The 17,965-nt window shown below is 32.5% G+C and overlaps 2 protein-coding genes across 2 annotated transcripts; one reads left to right on the forward strand and one right to left on the reverse strand.

Annotated features, from left to right (window-relative positions):
• The first annotated feature begins 7,392 nt into the window (after positions 1–7,392).
• LOC121126448 (peptidyl-prolyl cis-trans isomerase 5) lies at positions 7,393–10,296 on the forward strand. Its single transcript, XM_040721779.2, has one exon. It carries the CDS (start codon positions 9,558–9,560, stop codon positions 10,191–10,193), a length of 636 nt encoding a protein of 211 aa, XP_040577713.1. The 5' UTR covers positions 7,393–9,557; the 3' UTR covers positions 10,194–10,296.
• A 1,096-nt stretch (positions 10,297–11,392) lies between these two features.
• Positions 11,393–17,875, reverse strand: Ntmt (N-terminal methyltransferase). The gene is made up of 3 exons (XM_040721778.2): positions 17,506–17,875; positions 16,090–16,244; positions 11,393–11,667 (listed from the first exon to the last, which is right to left on the reverse strand). Exons 1-3 carry the CDS (start codon positions 17,803–17,805, stop codon positions 11,448–11,450), a joined length of 675 nt encoding a protein of 224 aa, XP_040577712.1. The 5' UTR covers positions 17,806–17,875; the 3' UTR covers positions 11,393–11,447.
• Positions 17,876–17,965: the final 90 nt, after the last annotated feature.

The raw sequence follows: 17,965 nt of genomic DNA on the forward strand, positions 1-17,965 counted from the left end.
TTCCGAAATAGTCATATTTTGTAAGGAATTTGATCATAACAATAAAAAAATGAGAAATATATAAATTTGATTTGAAAATGGTACTCTCGGGTTCCATGAAAGTATCTTGAATCAAATTAAGATAATTTAAGTATAGTTAAAAGTCTTGAGTAACTCCACTCATCCCAATAATTTGAATACAAAGCCGCTACAATTGACTCAAATATGACAATGAAATATTTGGTTGTATGTCTTTAGGTATGAAGATATTTTCTGATATGTTAGGCACATACGCGCGCGGTTCAACAAATTTTGTTTTAACATTTTTCATATAAGAAAATAATCATTTTAAAAAGTACATATATTATAAATTTTTAAAGATTGTTTATTCAATTTTAATAATTATTTAATATCAATTGCTTTATTTTGAGGATAAAGTTCTAAATTTTTAATAAACTTGTGAAATTTAGAACTTAAATCATAATTCGAGAAATTGGGAGATTAAAGAGAGTTCCTTGAACCTACAAAAACCCAATATATGAGATCAATAAACTATTAACGGGAATCTAAGGGCGAAAAGACATTTTTTAATGAAATACTGCATAACATAAATGGCAAAAGAGTCTACTTTCCCATGCATTGACTCATTTACATAACCCAAACACATACTCTCCCCTTTGGAAACATGATAAATACCAGAGTAGAGACAATTGTTTTTTTGTAAAATTGAAAGAGACCCCGGTACATATTGTCTTAAAATTTACGACGGTAATCATTTTCGTTTTATCTATATTGGCTTCTATCAAGAGGATATTAATTTTATCAGAATAAAAATACAAGGACTCCCTTATCAGGTGATATTTAAGGTTTGTATTTAAGATTTCTGATATGCATTGAATTTACAATTTCATAATTATAAAAATTAAAAGAAAAATTGTACTAGACGAAGGAAGTTATATATTCCTATAAATCCTTTAAGTATAATAAATTTAAAAACCAAAGAAATTCAGACTGTCAAAATGTTGTGTCTTGAGGAGGGAGGTGAGACAAAAACTTATTTATAGGTGGAGAGATCGAGGATGACCGAGAGACAAATGAGAGGAAATCACGTGGAGGAATAATATAACAGTTATTAAAGGAGCATTTGTATTCTTTATAATACAAAAACCTACTCTAATTAATATACAAAATACATGACTATTTATACTACGTAAAAGACAGTACTTTAATACATAATAAAAGAAAATACAAGACGATCAGAAGAAGAATATGGGGGAAGGAAATACAAAATACATTACACAAAATGAATTTCTCAGATCCATTTTACTGTAAAAAATATGAAAATACGACTATTCACAATGAGTTTCCAAGTGTTATATTCTCTAAAGTAAATATTTGAGTTACAAAGATTTGGCACTCAACCTACGATAAAAAAAAATTATAACTTGTACACGACCTATATTTGTCCTGTCAACACAAAAGCAAGCTAGAATGCTATTTCTCAAAATTGTGTGTAGATTACATTTATATTCATCAACGACGAATTATCTTCAATTTCTATCAATAAATAATTCTTGTTATGTCTTACAAATTTCACTTTAAGTAGGTTAAATTCATTGTCACGGTTGAGAAAATGAAAGATTTTATGGTTGAAATATCTGAAATCAAATAAAGGTTATAAACCATGGCTAAAATTCATATGCACTCACCCACCAAATTTGAATATAACGTCCATGATTGACTCAAATATGTATTAAAAAAATGGATTTATTGACATAAGTATTAGAATAACATATTTTGATAATTATTTATAAAATTATGCTAAATTTTTACGTGGAATATTGTTTTGTAAAATAATTAGTTATAAGTCAGAAATAAGAAGTTTTATGTATAATAAGTAACAAAGGTGAATCTCAGCCAAATGATCTACTGAATAACTGCATAATAATTTCACTCGTAAAAAGTAATAATGAATTGAATATATTCTGTTGATTGTTGAAGGTTTTTGTAGAGTCAATCCTATCCTTAAACATCAGCCAAACGAAGTGCTTATAATAAACCTTTGTATCGTGAGGCATCCCAATTTCATATATAAATATAAAAAAAGATGGTTCGACTCAATAATTAGTTAATCAATAGCGAATGTTAGTGCATTGTATTAACAAGGGATTTGGACGGGCATTCCTGTGTGTGATGAATCACTCCAAAGTTGCACGTCCCTTCCTTAACCTCATCCACCTCCAGAGAATGGAGGAGGACTAGGCCCAGATCTTTGCGTACTAAATCCTCCCATTCGACGCCTTGGGCCACCGGATGGTGGAGGTCCACGTCCTCCAGGATTTCGGTAGTCGGTGGAATATCTGGAGGATGCCCCCTTGGGGTCTGAATCCGGTTGAAATAGAGTTGTGAAGAAAAGAACAAAGAATTGGATGAAGCCCCAAAAGGTGTCTTTTATTGAGGATATACTCCAGGGTCGAGAGTCGTGGACTTGCCCATCATTGGTGAGGTAAACCATATCTTTAGGCCTTCCTATGAGACGTGGGTTGTTTTTTATTTTATATCCAACACTCCAACCTATGCTAATGTGACCTGTCACTTAGTTAATGGCAAGAAAACTTCCAATGTACTTGCTCCAGTTACAAAAAAGAAGGAGAGAGACAAAAAATTCTAGAAGGATTTATGACGTCATAAAACACTTCATAACATCATTTTCTTTCTTATATAATAAAATTATATTGTGTACCAACAAATTCTACAAGTTGCGATTTCTTCGTCTTAAAATGCATTATTTAATTACAATATTCGCTATTGTAATTACCATTTATACATTGAACTTTATAGTGTGCCTAAAAATGTACCTCTTAGTAGTTTGTATTAAAATTGTACAAAAATTAGAGCACTAATGTGGTATCCATACCCATGGAATATTCAATTATTGCATGATCCTTATCCCAAAAAGTACTATAGATCCTTTATTTAAAATGTTTCATTTCATATCAAGTAGTACACCAAATATACATCAAAATAGTGTTGTGGGGATCCAACAATTTTGAATTTTGGAAAATTTAATTTTCAAATGTAATGTTAATTAATTAATATCAAGGTTATTATTTCTATTACCCTTGATTAATATCATTACTATGCCTTGAATAATATGTTGATTTAATAGCTATTTATTCATGTTATCTATAAGGTACTTCTTCCTAAAAAATATAATAAACCTTTCTACAAACAGATCGTAAATTATATTTAGTAACCAATGAATAATTAATTATTTGATAAAACAGATTTACAATTTGCAAAAAAAGGAATGATGGAGTTAATTCCATGGATTTTAGTGCTAAAAATACTATTAAACATCAATTACATCATTGATGACGGCCAAGGAGTCACATTTCATAATGTATATGAATATCAATTTTCAAAGTCTTTGAAAAATTAAAACAATTAATCAAAATGTAAGGGAAAGGAAGTTGAATAATTAATTAATAATGAACGTATATTTCTCGTAATGATTAAGTATTCATTAATGATTTAAAAAAGAAGCAAAACTTGGAAATGACGAATGAAAAGATAATTTGAGACCAATTTATCTAGTGAGATCAATCCGATCAATTAATCTCATAGAGATAAAATACATAGACTGCACAATAGGAAGATAAATTCTTCGACGTCGTGATAGCAGACGTTAGAAAAAGATAGTTGACCAAAACGATCCAGAACACATAATATTTTCCGCTATAAGCTCCAACAATTAGATCAAATTAAAAGCATAATTGGCATCGCATTGGTCATTAGAACCCATCTACCACGCATCCTTACTACATATTATATTACTACACATGTATATTATTTAAATATATATAGCCCCACCCTAAACATGTCCAATTGTGTGGTCTATAACCGTACCTCCAGAGCGGCAACTTTTGTAAAAATATAAATTTAAGGGGGGGGAGGGGGGGAAACCCCATATATTTACTGAATCAAACAATATTACTATTTAAATCTATTTCAAAATGTTATGCAGGCATAAAATTAAATGATTTTATGAGAAGGATTCAAGGGACCAAAGTTTGGAGCAAACTTACGAATCTTATTCAATTTTAGAATCAATGATTATTTTTTCTTAAATTGAATTATAGTCAGAATAATCTCCCAAATCCATCATTACTATTTTGAAAGGCTAAATTAAATTTTTATTTAAATTTAAAAATTGGAATAAAATATTGATATACTTTATTAGAATAAACTAATTGAATCCCCGTCCATGTTTTTAACATACTCAACTAATACAATGGGGCAAAAGCGTTATCATATACAAGAGGTTCCCGGATAATGCATTTTCAAACACCACGGATTTCGTATGACGTGGTGTTTGGAATTATTCTGACTCCCTGTATAGGGCGGTACATTCCCCTTATTTTGAATTTTTTTTATATTACAATAATAAATTATAAAAAACTATATATTGTGGCAAACAGGAATTTTTGTAGCGAGAGGAAACTTGAACCCTTATACACTTGTAAAGAAAAAAGTCAAGGGGCTACCATTCTTTAATTATAAATTTCACAAAAATCTTTATGAATCTTTTTCTGATACATAACCAACGTCAAATTGATTTATTCTATTCGCCCGTCATTGACCTCACAGATGGCGATAAGCCTCTTGCAAAAAGAGTTGCAAGTATTGTTAATGACGTTTGCATCCACGGTAACCCACTCCTCATCGACGGAGGCCTTCATGGCTACAAAATTCGGGTGGCGGATGGCATAGGTCTTCCTCTCTATTTGCAGAGAGAAAAGAAAGTCCAGGGGATTGACACCCATACTGTATGCTGGCCAAATTCTCTTGTCCCAAAAAGCGATGTTCTTAAGTAAGAAGGTCTGAGTAATTTTCGCAGTGGAAGTAGGTATCTTACTAAAAGACGACGTTGCCGTCAGATAAATTTGTCTGGACCCAGTGGAGCAGGTTTACCTTAAAAACGTCGAGATTCTTGGCATGGGTGAGCAAAGACTTAATTGCGTTCTTTTTTGATGGCGTCCTTGAGGGCATATTGAAATGACGAGATAAAAATCTAGTAAATACTAGACTAAGATTCAGTATTACAAATTTTTTTCAGTATCTTGTCTGGCATAGCTTATATTAAATAACTTATTAAGAACAAAATGTGTCTATTGCCCAGGCCTAACACCATAAATTCATGCTTTATAGAAGACGGTCTTGACTTAACCAACACAATAAAACATGGATGTTTATAGGATCAGTAACATTTAATCGATTTCGTCTCCTTTGTAGACCTATTCAGAAATAATAATAGTAAAATATTCTTAAATCCTTAAGTTTTCACAAAAAAAAAACATTAAAATTTAATTTAAGAATATATAAAATTCTATAATGCAAGGAGTATTAATTATAAAATGTCGAAATATTTTCTGTTTACAGGATCGTAACCTTACATAAACTCGTAATTATATATTTTTTTTTAAAGGGATTAAAAAAAAAAAACTTTTTTACAGTAAATTTAATGCATGTCCAATTAAATGTCTATTATTTCCAGTGGTTGTTTTTGACTCTAATTGAATCATCCACCATTTCTCTTAAACCAAAAGCAACTAAATCATATTATCAGCATTAGATATTATACGCCAAACTTGTTCTAACGCATGTACTTTCATATTCGATGTTAAGCCTAACCATACTTTAAAAAAATGGAAAAATAGTATTAAAAAGTAGACTTTGAAAAATAATTTCTCCCATTTTACGGGGTTTAGTACTTTAGTCTCTGTACAACGCAGATTTATCTTCTTCCCAAAAACCCCAATAAGCGTGGACTCCCTGTATTACTATAATTGAATGAGTTTAGAGATGTCAATAGGTAATAGAGTTATTGTAAACGGATTAACTTATGAAATATATTAATACTTTACTCCAATTTTATAATTTAAATATAATTTTTTTTTAGCCTTTCAAAATATTAAATATGGATTTGAGGGATTATTCGGACTATAATTCAATTAAAAAATTATTTATTCTTAAATTGAATAAGGTTTTTATTTTATTTCAGCCTTCATTAATATGTTAATATATACATAAACCCGGAGCTAATGCGTATATACAGATTCATGAATAAACATTATAGTTTAAACCGTTTCTACTTTTCTAAACTTTTATTTTCCTTACAGAAATCCCCTCCATTTATCTATTGTTCAGTATCAGTTGTTTACTTATACTCGTTTGTAAACAGAGCGGTAAATGTGGCGCCGCCTTGTGGCAAAATACTACAACTCCCAGAGTGATGATATTAAAATTCATATTAGTAAATAACCGTCTAATCTGTCCTTAGGACCGTCGCATTTTAAAAAGACTGATTAGGGAATCAGTCATTGGATCGATACAATACTACCAAAGACATATCCCATTCGGTTCTAGTATACTTTGTCAAAAACCTTATTGCTTAATGTCATTTTGGCGAAAAAAATAATAATACAATTGATGACGATTCATGTTGGAATAATATGTAATTAATAATTATCTATTAGAATACTCCAGTGAGAAATACCTTGTATCAGGAACACAAAGTATCTTGATAATTATCAAATTAGGTACCATTTCTGGATGAAGGAGTGTCAATCAAAGTCCATGACTTTTTCTGCAAATTTAAACTTCCTAAAATCTTTGTCCTAAGCCTTCAAACATCTATTGTTTTCACACAATCTATAAAAATATATAACTGTGTGTCCAATTTTTTACATTTTATTTGTTTAATTAATTATTGGACAGTTGTGATGATTTTTGTTCTAATAGAGATTTGATCCAACTGTTGAAGCATCCTTATAACGAAATGAATCAACTATGAATTAATCAACACAATCATTGCAGTTCATGGCCAATAATTAAATAAATTGACGTTCAATAAATGGGAATCTTAACTACATAGTTTTGCAGCATGAATCGTCATCCAATATATAATTTTTTCCCCACAAAATCCCAATCCTAGATGACGTAACTAATACTGGTATTGTTGATCTTAATGATGCTTTATAGATGGATCCAACCCCATATGAAGATCTTGTATCATATTCAAACTGTCCCTTAAGTATCCGCAATTAAAATTGATCCTAAGACGTGTAACCATTGACGATGATGAGGCATTTGTTCGTTGCCATGGATAAAAAGCAAATTACAATGAATAAAATATGTTAAATGTCTAAAAGTAGTAACTTACTCAGACATGAGAAGAACTTATTAATGCAACTAAATGATGGTTGATTGAACATCTTTTATGTACTTAATTAATTATATATTTGCTTCACTGCATCTTATATTTTTTAATTCGCGTAGAGTCATATCTAATCTATGTAAATATTTAATTTGAATATTATTCCGATTTCTTTAGTGCGCTTTGGAAGGGAATGGAACATTTCTTAAAAGTAGGTCCTTAACTAAAATAATCATATTCATTACATTTTTTTGTGGAAATAACGGATTCTGACAAAATATATAATTACATTTTTCAATCCCAACAACAATGACCTCTTATTAATATAAGTACATTTTTGAATGGCTCATATATATTATTTAATAAGAAGTTGGAATAATTAATAATATGAGGATTGATATTACTATCATGTTTTTAAAGTACAAAGACAATTCATAATGAGATAATACTTTCTTTCATTTCAAACTTGAAAGTAAGGTTTTTTAACAGTTATAACTTTATAAGCAAGTTTTAATCATGTTTTTAATAGAAGGGAAAATATTTTGAAAGGGCTAGAGTGGATGCATTGACATGGAAACCTCGATCTATAAAGCCCTTTGTAAACTTATAAGGAATAGAAAAACATTATAATATGATATTTAATTATTTTTGAAGGAGCATTTCTTAGTGTCTCTAAAGGGATTTTATTATATAGTTGATGTACTCGTGTATTACTTGTTACACGTGTAATTATGAGAATAATAATGATTAAATCATTGATTATGATCCAATAAGTAATTATGAGGATATGATTCCAACTATGCCATGAAAGAGAGAAAATCAATAGTTACTTTGTGTTAGTTCTTAAGACAAGGGTAACTTGTCAGAATCACCGGAGGAGGCGTTTGTTGTACTCGTTTCAACGTCATACAGAAGGTAGATCTAAGATCAGGGAAATGATTTGGAAACGTGCTCTTTTATGTCTGCTTGACGAGAGTGCAAAATAATTTTCTTAAATTAATAAAATAGATGTTGTAAATTGAAACTAAAACATCTTATGTCTTACCCATTTTAACAATTAATTAATTTTTTTAGAAGAAAGTTTAAGAAACAATTATCATTTGAATGACGTGGAATATGTACTTTAAGTTATTAATCTAACCCAATTTGTTTAATTATTAAGAATATGCAGGGTATATCCAAGCCAATTTCTGTAATTAGGCGAGAGAGAGGAAATCAATTTTCTTTTCAACTAACATGGTTTCAAAAACCCTGACGCAGTAATAATCTTTCAAAAACCAAATTGAAACAAGGTTCTTCGATATCTATCATATTTTTGGTTTGTTTCTGAAGTAAACATCCCATTGTATGCAAATCCAAAAATAATTAGAATAGGCCATTTTTAGAGTGCAAACCTGGGATTTTATTTCTATATGAAGCATCTTTATTAAACCCCCATAAGGACATCAATATGAACTCTGTATCTCAATATGCTCAAAGCTTATGGTCGATTATGTATTTTTAACGCATTTTGTGCTATCTTGGCCTCTCAAAATTAAATGGCTTCTTACTCTAACCATACAAGATCTTCGTACCAAGTAAGATCAAATTCAATCTGTTTCTTTTGCCGTAATCTTGTTGACAAATAGACAAACATAACTTCCGTTCAACTTGTCTGACGGAGTTAAAAAGTGATTCAAATAAATTTCCAAAAATGAGATTAAATCGCGAACAGAGCATGAACGTTGTTTACTTATATCTTAGTTAGTTTGTAAATTAGACAACACAGAGAGTAGGCCGTATTATGGCAAAATCACACAACTCCTGAAACGATAATTATTAATTTTCATAAACATATAGAGAAGACTACATATCTTTTTTTTTCTAAAAAAATTTAAAATATTTCAAAAATCCTTAGGTATTGACAGGAGGAGGGGGAGGCTAAAGTCCCTCACCCTGCGGATGCCCCTATAAATATGTGTTTCATTAGAAAAATTGGTTTAAATTAGTAATATATGGCACATATTCCATGTCATAAAAAAGACTAATTGTAAAAGGGTACAACTCTGAATAAAAAGAAACTCAAAACGGGTTAGATATGAGATGTAAAAAGTTTGAAGGGACAGATACTTTATAAATAGAATGAGTCTTTTGCACTCCCGTCAAGTATACAAAAAAGAGGGTGCTCATTTCAGTTTCATTTCTTGTATCATCCAATGAAAATTGGCCAACGCGGCTTATTGCGCCTGCGCATACAATCATATTCAAAGAGTAATCATTATTTTCAGATCCCTGGAGAAATCTTTAGTATAAAATAGAATTCCTTCCCGTCATTGTGGCACTCAATTGCATTAATCCACCCTCTCGATTAATACTCATCATGAAATTCCTTGGGGTTTCCGGAGCAATCATCCTTGCTCTTACCCTTTTCGTGACCTTCGCCTATGGGGATGACAATTCCAAGGGTCCCAAAGTAACAGAAACAGTCACATTCTCCATATCCATCGGAGGCAAACCCGCTGGTGATATTAAGATCGGACTGTTTGGAAAGACTGTGCCAAAGACGGTCAAGAACTTTGTTGAGCTCGCAGCAAAGGAAGACAAAGGCGAGGGTTACAAGGGCTCCAAGTTCCATCGCGTCATTAAGGACTTTATGCTCCAAGGAGGTGACTTTACTCGTGGAGACGGAACTGGTGGACGATCCATCTACGGAGAGAGATTTGCAGATGAAAACTTCAAGCTGAAGCACTACGGGGCTGGATGGTTGTCCATGGCCAATGCCGGAAAAGACACAAATGGATCTCAATTCTTCATCACTACCAAAAAGACCTCATGGCTCGATGGGAAACACGTTGTCTTTGGAAAGATCATTGGGGGCATGGACGTTGTTCGAAAAATTGAAAGGTCCAGTACGGACGGAAGAGATCGTCCTGTTGAGGATGTTGTCATTGAAGCCGCCACGGTTGAAAAACTTGATAAACCATTCAGTGTTCCCAAGGCGGATGCTGATGAATAAATTTGTTTCCTTTTATTTCTATGTACTCCTATACGATATTGTAAAGGTATATATTCAATCAGCAGTATTTTAAGAATAAATTACTCTTTTTTTTATAAAAAAATAATATGGGGTTGAGCGCAAACAACCCCATATTGCATTTACATATTTGTGTCCAATTATAGGGGCTTTGTATTCAAATTACTGGGGCACATTAAGACACACACGAATTGTAGCTACAGTTTAGCACTTTTATTTGTATTAAAATATACAATATGTCAATTTCTCAGCCTTTTAGTGTGTGGATCAATTTTGTCTAATTAAGTGCAATTTGTGTGGCCTCCAAAGAGTTGATCAGAATAGTTTGCCAACAGAAATTGACGACAATTCGTCATTGTTGAACAAAATGTAATCTACACACAATTTTGATTAATATCATTCTAGCTTACTTAAGATGTATGGATCGTGCAGAAGTTATAAATGATACACCGTGGGTTAAGTACCAAATTGTCGCAACTTCACATATTTACTATATTTAGTTAAGCATTGAAGATCCATTATTTTCCGACAGTCTCAAGTTTTGAATAACCAATCCGCTTTTCATTTGTCTATTGCAACAATCAACTAGGCTACTTTCAGAGTAATTTGTGGTTAATACGAATATTTTATTGGTAGGAATTGACGATAATTCGTTTTTTAAGAATACAAGTGTAATCCCCTCAATTTGGAGAAAAAATTTTCTAGCTTAGCTTAAGCGTCAACAGACTACATGTACATATATTTTATTAGATGTACCTTCATATTAATCTTTTAAAAATATGACATAGGGCTATTTAGGTTTTAATGTACAATTTACCATTTGGGTTTAAATGCAAACATTCCAATTTTGGGGTCAATTATAGGCTTTTTATTCAAATTAATGGAATAAGATACGCAAGAATTGTAGCTATGGTTTAGTACCTCTATTTGATAATTTGAAAATACTTTCACTTGCACTTTCAAATGAAACCAATCAATTTATCATTCGTTCATAGCAACAATCAGTTTGTCTACTTAAATTAAAATTTGCGACACACACAAGGTGTAGTAAGGATAAGTTGTAGATTGAAATTGACAATAATTCGCCCAAGGATACAAATGTTATCCACTCATTTTCGAGAAAAATCTTTCTACCATGCTCAATTGTTGATGGCTCACATATTCTATTATTCAATCCGTAGTATTTTAAGATTAAATAAACTCTTTATTCATCTTTTTTTTACATGAAACAAAATGCTATTTGGGTTTTAATGCAAACATTTTCACGGTATAGAGGTCTTTCGGAAAGTTTCGCTGATACATTTCCTTTACTACACTATAGCCGGCTTCTTTGAAAATGCGTTGAAAGATTTCTTCAGGACGAGTTGCGGAGCCGTCTTCTTTGTCAACATCTGCACAGCCGCTTGATGTTAAATTCTCTTTCACTACCAAGAGTCCGTTGGGTCGTAGTCCTTTTCTGAAATAAGAGATGAAGACTTGAGAATGGTGCTAAATATATGTACCGAGTGGTCCATTAAAATCTGAACACTTTGAATTATAAACTTCAACAAGATATAATTGATTAATGAACTATAGAATTTGAACAAAATTAATACTATAAATAGATGCGTGTCTGAGCTCTCTTATCGTTAATGTAGCTGTTCTTAGCGGCAATGATGGCTTCTAGTTTGTAGGGGAAGGCCTAGCACCCGCTGTAGATGTAGTCCTCTGTCGTGGTGTCCTAATGCTGGCTGACATTGTCTTTGAGAAACTCAGTGTTTGAATGACGGACAGCGTAGGCCTTCCTCTCGACATACACCCAAAAAGTGTAGTCGAGGGGATTGGCATCAGGCCTTAGGGGGGAAGGCAAAATTGTCTAAAAAGAGTTCAAAATAACTCAAAAGACACATTCAAAAGAGTCTTACAACTGAGGAGTTGGGGTTCTTTCATTGCTAGTCTCAAAAGTGGCCTCTCCACCCACACAAATCTATTTCCAGTTAGTTTTTAATAGCTCTCTGGAGAGTCTGATATGTAACTTCCGAAATCTCTTGCATGGGCCCATATAGACTTGAGATGATTGGCATAGCCTATTTTTTTTACTCTTCGGGTCCAGTTTGACCTTTTTGACAAAGCCCTTCTTCCTCTCCAACGTTTCAGACTTGCTGACGGCGTGAAGACAGTGGTCCTACATACGCCCAACTGCTTGAAATGCACGAATGGAAATTCGTTGATCACGTTCAAGTGCCATTTTCTCGACTTGTATGTGAGCTAGAGAGCTCGTTTTTTTTTGGTTTTTTTGTAACTAATTCGATATGCTGTAAAATATCGAAATATGCATTAATTTCAATCACTCAACCTTAATTAATTATTGAATTAGTAAGTGTTTAAATTTCAATGGACCACCCGGTACATAAACACAATAAATGTTCATAAAAAAAACCTCAGGCATGCCGTCATCTGTTAACATAAAAATTGGACATTGAGTTTTGAACTCTGAATTAAGAAATAACAACTCAACATGTATTGAGTTAGGGGAAGGCAAGAATACTTTAAAAATAAGTTGGTTTATAGCAGAGGTGGGCAAACTACGGGTCGAATGCAGCCTTCTAAAATATTTCCTGAGCAGCTCGAAAAAGCTTCTAATACATAATGTTAAAAATTATTATAATTGAATAAAATCCCCCAAATGGGTAAATTAATTTGCATTTGTTTTTGACATATTATTGCAAAAAATAAATGAATTAAACACGTAACTACAAGGTAAGTGTGTATTTGTTCATAAAATGTACTGGAAAGTGAAATCCCTCCAAATGAGCCTTCAACATTTTTGCAAAGCAGTTGAAGGAGAAAAATTTTCTTCTTTTCCCACTTTTGAAAACTCAAAATGCCCTAAAACAAGAATTGTCAGAGAATTACAGTTTTCATTTGTTATTATTACAGCGAGGAATTTATAAAACCGTTTGTAAATTTCAAAGCAATGGAAGATTAGCTCAATTTATTTATCTCATTTTTGGCCAGTGATATTGAAACAACAAATGAAGAACTACAGTGAGAACTGATTGATTTGTATGCAGATGACTATTTGAAGAAAATCACGGATTTAATTTTATAGAATTTTCTTAACTCAAATCAATTTAAAAGCCACAAAAATTTACAAGAAAAATGTATTAAATATTGTATCAACGTACATTTTTGCGACCAAACTTTTTCAATACTTAAAATTAACAAATCAAGGAACAGGTCACTGATTAGAGACTCAAATCTTCACTCCATTTTTAAGAATCAGCATTACCAACTTTTCTCCTAATTTTGACATGTTGGTCAATGATTGTGACCAAATGAACATACTTCATCAATTCTCGTAGTTCTGATACATATGAGTTACTTGTTTTTTCGAATAAATACTGGAAATAAATCTTTTATCTAATATCATTTTATGTAAAATATAACTACTTCTGAATGCGGCCCTCAAGCTAAAACTTGCAAACCTCTCTGGCTTAGGGTATCTTTAAACTGTTATTAGGAAGATTGTGCCCTTATCGGTCTTGCAGTTCAAACGGTTCCAGTTCTTGAACCGGAACCAACAAACTGAGACTGGACCCAAGACCGCAATATATAGCTAATCGGTCTCGGTTCTTGTACTTTTTTTCCTAAGTAGAATACATAAACAAAACACAATATATATCACAAAAACTAAATTAGCTTTAATTAATTTTCTTAGTTTTTTTTTTTGTGTGTTTGCAGAGTTTTCCAATGATTTTTGGCGTCACCAGGATGATACAGTTGAATCTGAGTTCCAAATAGCTAAGGACTTCCTATGGATCTGGAAAAGTGGCTTTAGGCACCAGACTGTGTAAATAAAAGAGGGAAGGGGTGGGGTAGATTATGGATCCAGGTCCGCTACTAAGCTTTTGGGCCCCTACAATATGATCAATATAATATTTCCCAAACTTTACAATGCCATGCACCCCCTACACAAATACATTTTTAGCTGAGGCCTCCTTTATACGAAACATGTATACTATGTATGCGTAGACAGAAAACAATCTCCAATTCACCATCTTCCTGCCCCCTCCTCTCAAGCCACCACTTTGAAACCCATTGTCTTGAGCAACCTTAGTTTTCGGTGCCCCTGGTGGAACTTGGTTCACTTCGCACACTTCTTATAAGGTAGCTGGAGTCCTGTTTGTATCGAATATCTTTCCAGACTAACACAACCCTAAAAATTAGGGTGCTCTTACGTTACTATCCTTATGAGTGTGCCAAAATCAAGGGATTACATATGCTTTACTTATGTCAAATAAACTTCAATTGGCTACATAATGACATCCTTATGTAGTTACAGCTGCCAGCCTGATATTATCCCCACATATGTGTAGCCATATGTATATTTATTTTATTACAATGTAACACGTCATTGCTCTTTTATTTCCAAACCCCTAGAGGGTTCTCTTGGTATAATAAGATAGGAAAGAGATCTACAAGTTCGGCTCGATAAATTGAGACTTCACCCCCCCCCCACTTCAATAAGATTATAAAAAACGGGTTGAAGTTTGTCATACATCATTAATTAATTAACTATTGAGGCAGAGACATGAACAAATAAATTTTTATTCAATGTGCCCAGCCTGCATTTTTCAATCTTGTTCCTGAAGTTGGCAATTAGAGAGTCCAAATTGGTGCCTTAGACTCAATACGGCCCACAAATAATAATACCAGGAGGATAGATCGAGGCTATTTGAGGGTCATTTGCCTACAGCAATGCTAACATCCTCTTGGGTATGTTGGGAGGGACTGAGTCCTGCTGGAATGTGTACTGCCTTCCTGAAACAATCTGATTAATCCAAGGGAGCACAGTGTTGTTAAGAACGTTTGAGTAGACCTCAGAGTTGACTTTCGCTCCTGATTTGGAAATGTAGAGGGGCATGACATCTCTATTGCTGCTAATCACGGGTAGGCCATATTAGAACCCTGGAGATGTCAGCTGAGATCTACTGATCACTTCACCTTTTCCTGGTTGAATCCAAAGTAAAGATATATTTATCACTCAAGCCTAATTGCCCTCATCTTGTCTGTAAGCAGATGTTTAACCTCTCTAGTCCTACGTTTGTATCTAATATCATCCCTTATGGCTTTCTTAAATGCGGTCTGGCTCACATTCCTCCTATTGACTAGAGTTTCTTGCATATTGCCTTCTTCAAATTGAAGACGAATGTTTTTGCTCGGATTCGATGACTTCTTGGGTCTGACGGCTTTCAAGGACGAGGGAACTTGAAAGCCATTAAAACTCAGTGAACTTGCTGCACTTTGGAAAGCTGATTATCTCAGAACCTATTCTTCCGCCGCAGTGAAGCTCAAGGATGGTTTCTCTCCGGGGTTGCTTCATCTTTTTTAGTTGTTAAATTTATATTTAATACGCCTTAATGCAAGGGCGGAAAAGATACTTTTCCGAAAATTGAAAAAAAATCTTGAGAACCTTTCCATTACATGATAAAATTCGCTAAATAATAGTCTCCATTTATCGCGTCGATCCTAAACATAATCAATTATAAATTGTGTTATCTCTAAGATAAAGTTCAGACAAACAAAATTACTACTTTTTAAATTGACATTAATAATTAATCATTATTAGATCACTGACATTAAACACCACAATAAAAGAAAAGCGATGAAATAGATTACAACCAAGCATTTCAATGGATAATATGGCTATATCAATGTAATTGTTTCCATACACTTCGGTAAGAAAAGGCTCTACACAACTTGTTTCTGATATGAAAAATGTAACAGATGCTGGAACATTTGATAATGTTCATAGTATCATATTTTGATTCCCAAAGTGAATTATAGAAACTGTCATGAGTAATTGAAGATATATTTTAAAAACCAAATAACTTACTTGCAGCGTACAAAAAATTGAACTAAATCATCATCCGTTAAATGCGACAATACCCATTGGCACCATATCACATCGTATAAGTTATCCTTTGGAGTATATTCTTGAAGTCCCGTACAAGTAAAGTTCTCGATTTTCTCTTCACTGCCACAATATTTCTATTTAAACCAAAGTACAAACATATTAATATATATATAACAACGATTAAAACAAATGTAGAGTGTCAATATAAAAACAATCTTGAACAAAAATCAAGACAAACAGAAAATCCCTATATTTTTTTGGACTTCGTATATACAATGTACATACAACTGAATATTTCATCAACATATTTGAGTCGAATATAGTCTTACTATTAAAATTATAGGGATTAGTGTAGAGAAACTAGATTTTTAGGTTTAGTGGGGCTAAGTAATTTTGCCTCAAGAATATTTCGCCGTTATAAATTTTAACGTCTTTTTTGCTTAAAATTCATTTTTACTTTGAATTTTTTTAACCAAAATATGTGATGTGTATTAGTATAAAACGCATTAATTGTTTTTTTTTCTGTTTCACGGAAGCATGCCCCGTAAATTTCAATGCATAGACTAAACAAATCTCACAATGTAATGAATTCTAACCAGAGACAAAAAAAGGTAATAAAATTCGTTAAATAAGTAAAACAAAAATAAATTAACACGGGAACAATTCGAATAGAAGAATTGCTAATCACTTCTCCGTTAGTAATTGTCATTAGACATGATGGATTATTCATAGTAGAAAGGACTCGTGGATTGACACACAAGCATAATGTGAAGCAAGAGCATAATTAAACAAACAGAAAACAAACATTTAACGTATTTAATAGAATAAATATTCCATAATTTGATTTAAAAAATTCAAAGGGAACATTCATTTCAACCAAAAATAAACAATACCTCACTTATTTATATATTAAGGCGAAATATCCTTGAAGTAAAATGTCCCCAAGGCGAAATCGTTTTAGGTAAAATCATTTAGGGACAAGTTTTGTAACTTTATTTGATTTAAAGGGTCCTATATTAGCCAAATATCCTTCTTTCAATCATTAAATCCATCAATATTTGAGTCAATTATAAGCCTTGTATTCAAATTTGTGGGATGAGTTAATATCCTCATTTTTTTAGCCATAGTTGTGGACCATTATTTGATTTGTAGACTTATATTGGCCTAAATAGAGGGCCTTTCAAATTAAGTCATTAATTTCTCCTTCTTTTGTTGTGGCAATCAATTTTAGCTGTTTCAAATACAATTTGAAGCGTACTAAAGGGTTAACAAGAATAATTTACTGATAGAAATTGACGATTAATCCTCGAAGAATACAAATGTAATCCAGTCTCAATTTTCAGAAAAATCATTCTTTCCTGCTTTTGTGTTGACAAGCCACAAATGAGCCTTCACCTTTGCTTTTTCAATGAACTTTGGACATTGCTCCACAATGTCCACATTAGTAAAGTGCTTTGAGAGTAAATTCCTGGAGATGCGACCGATTCCTGCTCCACAATCTAAGGCCCGTCCATTACTTGGACCGCTAAATTTTTTTGTTTCCTTAAATAAAGTCTTTAAAAAAGTGGCAGAGTCCTTCAAATCCGGAGTTGAAACTTCACCAAAGCCTCCCAACATTCCATCAATAGTGGGATCTACGTCGTTCCAGTACTTTGCAGCCTTGTCATAGTCAATAACAGGGATTTCTTCCTCCATTGCTCAATCATACAATTTTATAAGGAGGTTCACGTTGTATTCCTGGAGGAAAACGTTGTGATATTAAAACTACAAAAAACATAAATAAACTCGGGAAAATGTGTAGTAGTGACGTCAAAGGATTTTTGTGTAGCATAAAAATATTCAATCAAAAGATTCA

The sequence above is a fragment of the Lepeophtheirus salmonis genome, chromosome 11, assembly GCF_016086655.4.
Source record: "Lepeophtheirus salmonis chromosome 11, UVic_Lsal_1.4, whole genome shotgun sequence".
In the NCBI taxonomy this organism is placed as follows: Eukaryota; Metazoa; Arthropoda; class Copepoda; order Siphonostomatoida; family Caligidae; genus Lepeophtheirus; species Lepeophtheirus salmonis.

Bases quoted from the DNA above. Each gene is read 5' to 3' on its own strand.
- LOC121126448 (XM_040721779.2), top strand. From the start codon at position 9,558: ATGAAATTCCTTGGGGTTTCCGGAGCAATCATCCTTGCTCTTACCCTT.
- Ntmt (XM_040721778.2), bottom strand. From the start codon at position 17,805: ATGGAGGAAGAAATCCCTGTTATTGACTATGACAAGGCTGCAAAGTAC. The intron at 16,245-17,505 runs GTGAAGGCTCAT...TGGTTTAAATAG, and splicing joins AGTTCATTGAAAAAGCAAAG to AAATATTGTGGCAGTGAAGA. The intron at 11,668-16,089 runs GTAAGTTATTTG...CTCTTATTTCAG, and splicing joins CAATTTTTTGTACGCTGCAA to AAAAGGACTACGACCCAACG.